This window comes from Hypomesus nipponensis, chromosome 9, assembly GCF_054491055.1.
Source record: "Hypomesus nipponensis isolate SF chromosome 9, ASM5449105v1, whole genome shotgun sequence".
Classification (NCBI taxonomy): domain Eukaryota; kingdom Metazoa; phylum Chordata; class Actinopteri; order Osmeriformes; family Osmeridae; genus Hypomesus; species Hypomesus nipponensis.
In genome coordinates this window covers 19,462,679-19,472,186 of record NC_140369.1, presented here as the reverse complement: position 1 = coordinate 19,472,186, position 9,508 = coordinate 19,462,679, and the positions used below count along the sequence as shown (strand labels likewise).

Below are 9,508 nucleotides of genomic sequence, written 5' to 3'. Positions count from 1 at the left end.
TGACTAAAGTACGGTCATCTGCGTCGCCAATTCCAACTGTTTTCAAAATGTGCGTAGGCCGAGGGTAAGAGTTTGCGTGGAGGACCGCACATTCTCCCGTCAAGTTTGTTTTTTATAAATCACAACCTTTCGGTTGGTAGATCGGTCCCTGATGGCGTACAGGGAGATGGGAGCTGCACCTCCAAGGAAGAGGGGGGGGGGGGGGGGTCGTGTCTCCAGGAGAAAGGGGTGAGGCAGACCAGGCCAGGGTCGATGATGTATGGGGAAAGGTGGGGCAGGGTCTCCAAGGGAATGCAGGAGGGGCAGGGTCTATGATGCATGGGGGAAGGTGGGGCAGGGTCTCCAAGGGAAAGGGGGCCTCAGTACAGAATTTATCCAAAGGTGGTCAGACCAGCTGGTCTAAGCCGTCCTTAAAAGGAGAAGTTACAGTCCCAGCATCACCTTATCTCCCAAGTTGACACTTTTACTCCCAATAGCTGAGAAGCCCTATTGTGCTCGCACCAGTCTCTGAGCGTCTCAAGCCCTCCTCCTGTCTGACCTTGGCATGTTTGCACACACCAGAGTTACATTGACGCACACACCTTGCTGCACACATTCGTCTCAGCCCGGCCTCACTTGCACAGAACTTGTCTGTCTGTCTACCTAGCTCAGGCAACGTGTTCATGCGTTTTGGAGGAGTCGCTTTCAAGGGAGGGTGTTATTAGAAACATAAGACATAATAGAGTAGACGCCGCATCGACCGCTACTGCCTACTGGCGCTGACGTGGGGCCGCCATCTTGAAACGGTCACCCGCTCCACTCAGTGTAATCTGTTTGGCTGGGGCAATGTGCTGTCAGCACATTTAATTAATCATACTGAACTGAATATCAAACTGATTTTCACGCAGTTTGCTTTGCTGCAAAGGTCATCATGTAGCTATGATACAGGAGGACATGGTTATTATTTTCTCAAAATACAACCAATAGTATGGTAATGTTAAATCTTACTTGTGAAAAGTAATCCCCCGAGCCCTGTTAGCGATTGTCTGCCGATTTGAGCAGGAATATGCTGCACAGTGCTGGCATATAATTTATTCTGATGCTAAACAACTAGGAACTTGCCCTTTCCAAGATGGTGGCAGCATTTCACGTGCCCAGCAGCCAATGCGATGTCTACTCTTTGTTAAGTCTATGGTAGTGATGTGTCGTTCGTGAATGATTCGTTCATTTTGGACGAATCCTTATAAGGACTCGGGAGTAACGAGTCCTCTCAACGAGTGATTCTTTCATTTCCCGACTCGGTCTTTCTACGAGTCTTTGGATAATTTTTCACGTGACCTGCATAGGCTCTGTAGCTAGAGGAAATGAACGATTCATTCATTTCCCGACTCGGTCTTTCGACGAGTCTTTGGATAATTTTTCACGTGACCTGCATAGGCTCTGTAGCTAGAGGAAACGAACGATTCGTCCATTTCCAGACTCGGTCTTTCTACGAGTCTGTGGATAATTTTTCACGTGACCTGCATAGGCTCTGTAGTTAGAGGAAACGAACGATTCGTTCATTTCCCGACTCGGTCTTTCTACGAGTCTTTGGATCATTTTTCACATGACCTGCATAGGCTCTGTAGTTAGAGGAAACGAACGATTCGTTCATTTCCCAACTCGGTCTTTCTACGAGTCTTTGGATCATTTTTCACGTGACCTGCATAGGCTCTGTAGTTAGAGGAAACGAACGATTCGTTCATTTCCCGACTCGGTCTTTCTACGAGTCTTTGGATCATTTTTCACATGACCTGCATAGGCTCTGTAGTTAGAGGAAACGAACGATTCGTTCATTTCCCAACTCGGTCTTTCTACGAGTCTTTGGATCATTTTTCACGTGACCTGCATAGGCTCTGTAGTTAGAGGAAACGAACGATTCGTTCATTTCCCGACTCTGTCTTTCTACGAGTCTTTGGATCCTTTTTTCACGTGACCCGTAATGTATATTTTTTAGTAGAGGGAACCCCCCCGCGCGCTTTGTGTCGTGCCTAACAACTCCCCTTACCTGTTCTAAAATCAGCGTAAACCACGGCCTCTTGGGGCTTATTTCTTAAGTATACATACTAATGTAAATCTGTAATTGATTCTCTTTTGATAGACCACAAACAATAAGATTGAAGAGTTACACTAAATATGCCTGAGCCCTGTGTATTGCTGTGCTACCTACAATAGCCACGTAATCTCAGAAGAATGCATTCCGACTCCAGAGGTGTTCTTACAGACACACTAGGGCGACACCACCATATCTGAACCTGAACCCATACAGTCCTTTAACCCTAACCGTTAATCAGTTTTACAGAGGGGTTGGGATATTTCAGTTTGAATCCTTTCAAAATTAAGAGTTATTAAAATGTCTAGGTTCGCAAAATGTAACTATTTTGCCTTTAAGTAAATGTAGAAGGACAGATCCAACTGCAACTGTTGTAACGTTTCCTGAGGTCAAATATTTTGACTGATATAACTAGCATGTATGAAGAATGCCTAGCTTACCATATCTTACACTTTGACTTAGCGTGATGACTTCTACCATTTATCTTTAGAAGGAAAAACTTGAAAGCCTGAGTGCAGGCTACCTTTGCCTAGATTCCAGTGTTGCAGTTTGGTGTATCGCTGTCTTTTGCAGAAGTTACACTGCGTTAGTGGCCTGCTTGGATTTGACCTTGGTTACCATTTTTTATGGTTCTTGTAAAACGGTGTTTTACGCACTTATTCCACTTTCAGAAGACCCAACGGCTAGTAATGTAGTGCCTTGTTGTGGCACGAATGAGTGTTGCCTCTGTGAGGCCAGATCTGAGGAGGCAGTTGCTATAACTCAACAGCACACAATGACATTGATGATAAGGCTGACTGTCACTATGTTTGCTTCTGGAGTTGTGGAGGTTGGGATTGCCCTTTCAACAAATCAAAACGTTATTTTAATTGAAGGAAATTGCAAATTACCACATTATAAGGTGGACAAATTCAGCTCAATGGCGGTGAATGCAATATCATGATATGGTAAATGGACTGCATTTATATAGTGCGTTTTCTACCTTAGCGGTACTCAGAGCACTTTACATTTTTTGCCTCTCATTCACCCATTCATACTCACACATACCGACAGCGGCGGAACTGCCGTGCAAGGCGCCGGCCTGCCCGTCGGGAGCAACTTGAGGTTCAGTCTTGCTCAAGGATGCTTCAGCATATGGCCTGGGAGGAGTTGAGGGTCAAACCGCCAACCTTGCAATTAGCAGACCCCCTTAGCCACAGCGCCCCAATAAAAACGCTAAATAATGTATAAATATTGATTTTAAAGACAATTTATTTCAAATATCACATTGTTTTCAAAAATAGTTAACAATTAATTTAGACGAGGTATCATGGTTAAGCTTGAGGCTTCCAACCGCGGTACAAAAAACAACAAACCCTGCCCACTTCCCTTACACTTCTGAATACAAACAGATACTTTAGTTTGCAAAGCAGATACAGAAATGGCATCCCTGCACCAGCCTAATAAATATATACATACATACAAATACATTTAAGATTAGTGTAACTGTTATTGAGCAGCTTTTGTTCTAATTAGAAGGAACTTTCCATCTCGATGATGTCGCTTTCTATCTCGTTCTCCACTTCTTTGGTTCCAGGTTTGACATCCAGTACTCCTTCCATTTCCTTGTCTTTCAAAACATCTTGATCTTGGATCTTGTTGATCTTGGCGAAGCTCTGGCTGATTTCAACAAAAGTCTTTTTTTTGGTCTCAGGGAGGATGAAGTACAGATATAAGGCACCGAGCACGCAGACCACCACAAAGACCAGGAAAGCATAAGTCTTGAGGCCCTCCTGTACAAAGACAAAACAAATTTGAGAATCTGAGAAAATACCTGTTTTTTAAGTAATTATACTGTATACATGATCATACCAGCGTGGTTAGGGAATCGGGCTAGTAATCAGAAGGTTGCTGGTTCAGTTCCCGGCTGTGCCAAATGACGTTGTGTCCTTGGGCAAGGCACTTCACCCTACTTGCCTCGGGGGGAATGTCCTTGTACTTACTGTAAGTCGCTCTGGATAAGAGCGTCTGCTAAATGACTAAATGTAAATGTAAGACAATTTCCAAGTTGATTTAAAAAAAGAAAAACTGAGGTGAATTTCAACTGAGCTAAGATTTTTCTACCAAAAAAAAAAAAAAAATGCTATTTCCTACCCCTCTCTCCCCTTCTCTCTCTTTGTCAGCTTTTAGGCCTCCTGTGCAGCAATTTACAACAGGATGCAAAGTCACATGAAGTACCTATTTGGTTATCTGTCTGTTACTCAAAGCTTGACAGTGGGACATGCCATAAAAGCCCAGAGACGTTTCTTATTAATTTTGTTGCTACTGAAGTAGCATACCTATTGAGCAATGGAGCTCAATTCCCCCCCCCCCTCCACACACACATACACATACAGTACAGTTACACACACATGCACCAAAAGCCTCAGAGTCCACTGTTCACCTCCAGGGTCAAAAGAGCATCCCGGCTCTGGTGAATCCCACCCTAAAAATAGACACCCAGTGAAGACAGCAAAGCGGGTGAACAGAGGACATCTTAGAGGCTAGCTCTCAAGGTAGTAAAACTTTGGTTGGTCTTTTTAAATACTACAATGACAGGTTCATAATTAAATCGTTATGTCATTATGTTTTTTTGGGTAGTTGCCAATGAGATCTAAATTTCTCTAACTCTACACCAGTAAACAGGCCAAAATGTGTTTAAAGCAAGTCACAGAATAGTTCTTCAAATTCCTCGATGCACGAAGCAGTGAGCAAGTTCAGGCCAGAACAACCATTCTTTACTTAGTTTATATTTCAATTAATTATGTTACAGCTTTTCAGGTGTATGTATTTTACTTGCATTTTGAGTTAGAATCCCAGAAAAAGCCTAAATCATAAAGGATGAACTCATGCTGTCTGCCAATAAGAGGGTTTAATGATTTTAAACCCAGAGAGAGAGATTACCAGAGATGAGGAAACTTAAGTAACCCTGTGTGTGATGTCACTCAGGGAACTTTAATCTGTTGTTCATGAGGATATTATGCCTATAAAAGCTATTACCCATAGTAATAAACCATGCTGTGGCCAAACATCAATGGAGCCAAAGTACTTCATATTTGTATTCACCTTTAATGACCTCAATTGCAACCCTAGGTTATATCACCACCATGTTATTCTCTGCCTGTCTATCTCTTTCGAATATTTTCTAACATAATAAAGACGGAAACGTTGTGTTGCCTGACCCAGAAAACAGCATTTGTGACATAATGCTTATATGCAAAGTTAAAAAATCTCCTCTTAAAATACCTCAGGGTTTGTATCACAATAACACAATGAGTCATAGACCAAATAAATGTCCCTATCCTCTGTCCTGTCATTAATAAAAATGTTGCTGGCCCTATGGATTAAGGAGGACAAGGGAGCTACGTTTTCCTGTATAAGCTTTATCTGTGGTGCTGGCTCAACCTGACTCTACTTGGCCTCAAGAGTGCGCACAAACACACACACAGTCTGTATTGCTATTCTTGTGAGGACTCGCAATTGGGGGGGTCAGGAGGCTGAGCGGTTAGGGAATTGGGCTATTAATCAGAAGGTTGCCGGTTTGATTCCCGTCCGTGATAGATGATGTTGTGTCCTTGGGCAAGGCACTTCACCCTAATTGCCTCGGGGGAATGTCCCTGTACTTACTGTAAGTTGTTCTGGATAAGAGCGTCTGCTAAATGACAAATGGTCTTCAACCTACCCAGACGCTCCCATGTTACCCCGCTCCTCATCTCCCTCCACTGGCTTCCCATCACGGCCCGTATCAGATTCAAGGCTCAGGTACTGACATTCTGAGGGGTGAACGGGACTGCACCCGACTACATCAAGTCTCTCCTCCAGCCTTACACCCCCACCCGCCACCTACAGTCTTCTTCTGACAACTGTCTGGTGGTCCCACCGCTCAAAAGCGCCCGGTCCAAACACAAGCTCTTCTCCTGTCAGGCCCCCCAATGGTGGAATCAACTTCCCGCCTCCATCAGAGACTATGACTGTCTCCCTACCTTCAAGAAAAGGCTTAAGACGCACTTGTTCCGGGAGTACAACGGTACTTAGGAATGATTTGCTGGACCTGATGCTAGTTTCCTCCAGGATCACCCTTATTGAGAGACTTGTTGCTCTTGTTGGTTAGTTGTAACAGATTTAAATTATTGTACTTGCTGTGAAATATTTTACTGTTGATTGCTTTTCTACAGGTACACGCTTGCACTTTTTGAGGTTCATGTTGTTTAATTGTAACTTGTTTAACTACATGCTCTTATGGTTCTTCCCTTTGGCACTTAGCTGTTTTTTCATAATGTATGCTTCATGTTTTGGCTAACCACAATATTTAAGATATACAATATCTTTGGATAAAAGCGTCTGCTAAATGAATAAACGTAAATGTAATTGACGTATCGCAAAAGCCATGCCCCAAAACGGCTTTAACCAATCCTACCTTAGCTACCGTCACTACACGAAGAAGATCCATCAAGATTTTGGTCGTTAAATGCCATATGGAACATACAAATCAGTAAAACAGTGTGGTATGCCCCATTCTCAGCTGAATAGCTTAAAGATTAACAAACATACTTTTGTCTGTTTCAACGTACTGTTTTATTGTACTCTTTCTAGCTAGCTATTAGATGTGAGATTACATTTACAAAACTAGATTTCAAATTATGGTTACTATTTAATCCAAAACTGGATTATAATAATAATAGTAGTTAATCATACTAGTAAGTAATCTTTTAAAATGCAGTTTTGCAAATATGATCTGACATATAACATTGTGTTAGCTCTAGCTAGACTATGACAACAGATTACACTCCAACAGTGTGTACTTAGCTCAAGTAAATGGGTCTGTGCTGGAAACTTCATATTGCCTACTTTAATTCGGAATCATAGATTATAAACTTGAACATGATGCCATAACAACCAATTACGAATTGATTTGCTTTAATTACTGTAGTGTAGTACAGGATGCTTTGCTTTAATGATTGATATTTCCCCTTCCTTATTGATAAGAATATTCTGAACATATCCAATTGCATTCCATTTCTCGTCAATCTGGCATTACTCCAAAAAGAATCACTTACACTGACCGGTACAGTATGCCACTTATACAGCAGTTGACAGTAGTACCTGCTATACAAAGAAGCAATGCTTGATGGACTAACAATGGTAATTAAGGTGGATGTGGCTAACCGTGAATTCAGTCCAATCCGGTTTTCCCTAACCCCTAACCTTAACTCACAGTCCAAAATGGCGGCATCGCTACCTTATAAGTGGTCGTTGTAAAAAACACACCAGAGCTTTGCCTCTTGTCTTCTATGCTCTTTGATATTTACAAGGGAACCAAAGTTATGAACAAGTTTACGTGAACGACCGAATGCTTCAGTCGGTGAATTTAGAATGATGCAACAAGAGTCCATGGCTATTTATGGATGTAAGACATCATTTTGGATGAAATATTTTACTTTGCTGGATTGTTTAGACCTTGATATTAGTGGTTGGGCAAATACGTTTATTGTACCTGCTGCTTACATGAATAGAATCACAAGAATCGTAGCTCTCCAAAGATATATGGCATGTGTAACAGTCTAAAATAAACTATTTGGTGCATGTGAAGCATAGTATTTAACAATCTGACGGCCCCCCGGTGGCCCGTGGAACACTCATTTTGGAGTGTAATTAGATGCCTGCCTCAGCTAGAGTGGGAGAAAAGATACAGATGAAATTCTATTGAATTAAAACAAGACCACCCCAACTAATGTTGCTTAAGTTTTGATTCTGCAGACATTGTGGGGTTAGAATTAGTATTTGAATACAGTTGGGGTTATGGACAGTTTTAGGGTTAAGTAGGTTTAGAGTTCAGGTTAGGTTTTTGGGTTACTGTCAGGGAGTATAGAAATACTTGCTGCTTCTATAAGAACGTAAGACGTTTAAGATAATGATTATTAACAATGTAAGATCAACTTACCGTGCTCGGATAGCATTCTTTTACCAGACATTTCCTCAGAAATGTATTTGTGATGTTTTTAATCAGTAAAAAGTACTTGGTTTATCCTAGGCTCATGGAATTTGCCACTGTGTATTTAATTTGTTCTCTTCTTAGTCTAATTATTTGGAAAGGGATATAAGTCATAATTGGTTTATAAATCTTTTAAGAGCTGTTTACTTTAAATGATCTACAACGTTTTTTGTTTGAATTTTTGTCGTTTATGTAATCCATGAAATTCTGATTGAATGTTTTTCAAATTTCAGCTTTGATTCTTTGAACAAATGTAGCCTACAAAGAAAGTAAATAAATAGTAAGAATATTTATGCAGGCTGTATACCGTATTTTTTGGACTATAAATCGCTCCGGCGTATAAATCGCATCAGTCAAAAAATGCATCATGATGAGGAAAAAAACATATAAATTGCACTGGACTATAGGCCTAAATCCCTGAATCAACGGATTCAGTAATGAGTGGGATTTTCTGGTCGATATGCTCTTGGTCGACTGAGATTTTTTTAGTCGAGCTGCCGTATGGCAGTGTGAGATCTGATTCCCGCTTGTGTCATCAATGCTGAATTAACAAAATGTTCTACAGAAATTGTAGATTATATTATTTAAGACAAATAAAGCAACTCAAAAAATATAGAATTTTTAAGAAAAGGTGTTATTGTTTTCCCTTTTGTTAATCTGCAAGCATCTGTATGCAGAAAAAGTTGTATTAAATTGTGTTCAAGCTTCTATTATTCAAAACTATAAGCACTTGAAGTTATTCTGACAACAGGGGAAAGAACTTTAGAGTGCCACTTTTTAAAAGAAACCACAACCATGCATGTACTCCAAATTGTTCAAGAACAGCTTTCAATTTACTTTGGGTATACCAAAGACTACTCTTTCAAATAGAGATAGAAAACATGAGAAAGGAGAGGGTTTATGCCTAAAAGATAGCAAGAGAGGAAGATAAATAAATAAACTAAGAGAGAACAGAATGTACTTCAACCTGACAGGCCTGAGGGGAGGTGGACTCAAGGACGGTGAATTAGCTGCATGCATGACAAGGCACTACTCAATATTGTCATTCTTTTTCTTAACATTGTAATTGATACAATACTTCATGATGTATTGCTCATTAGTCTCAGGTGTAGTACACAGGTATTTTTAAATTGGGTTTTTCTTCCTTCATTCTTAAAAAAAGACAGTTCAAACAAGCACTGTTCAAAAAATATATAATCTCTGTTCACATGAAATGCCAAAACATGCTGTCAAGAGTATGCCAAATCAACAAGAAGTGATATAACCTTCACCACAATGCCATGTTGGCCAGTCAGAAGCCTGACAATAATGTATTCCTGGTTCCAGTAGGCTACCAACAATGGTGTATTGATGAAGGAGTCTTTGCATTGTCTCTGTTCCTGACTCCTCTGTTCCTAAATATATTGGGATAGTAACTGTACATTTGC

At 40.8% G+C, this 9,508-nt stretch overlaps 1 protein-coding gene across 3 annotated transcripts in view; it reads right to left on the bottom strand.

The window, feature by feature from the left end:
- Nucleotides 1-3,304: 3,304 nt before the first annotated feature.
- Nucleotides 3,305-9,508, bottom strand: part of slc2a9l2 (solute carrier family 2 member 9, like 2) — a 96,911-nt gene continuing 90,707 nt past the window's right edge. For 2 of the 3 annotated variants that reach the window (XM_084704895.1, XM_084704896.1), the window contains one exon: nucleotides 3,305-3,843. In XM_084704895.1, the coding sequence (XP_084561021.1) occupies nucleotides 3,583-3,843 (261 nt within the window). In that variant the 3' untranslated portion in view covers nucleotides 3,305-3,582. The remainder of the gene's footprint in view (nucleotides 3,844-9,508) is intronic. The other variant, XM_084704899.1, reaches the window with a different exon arrangement.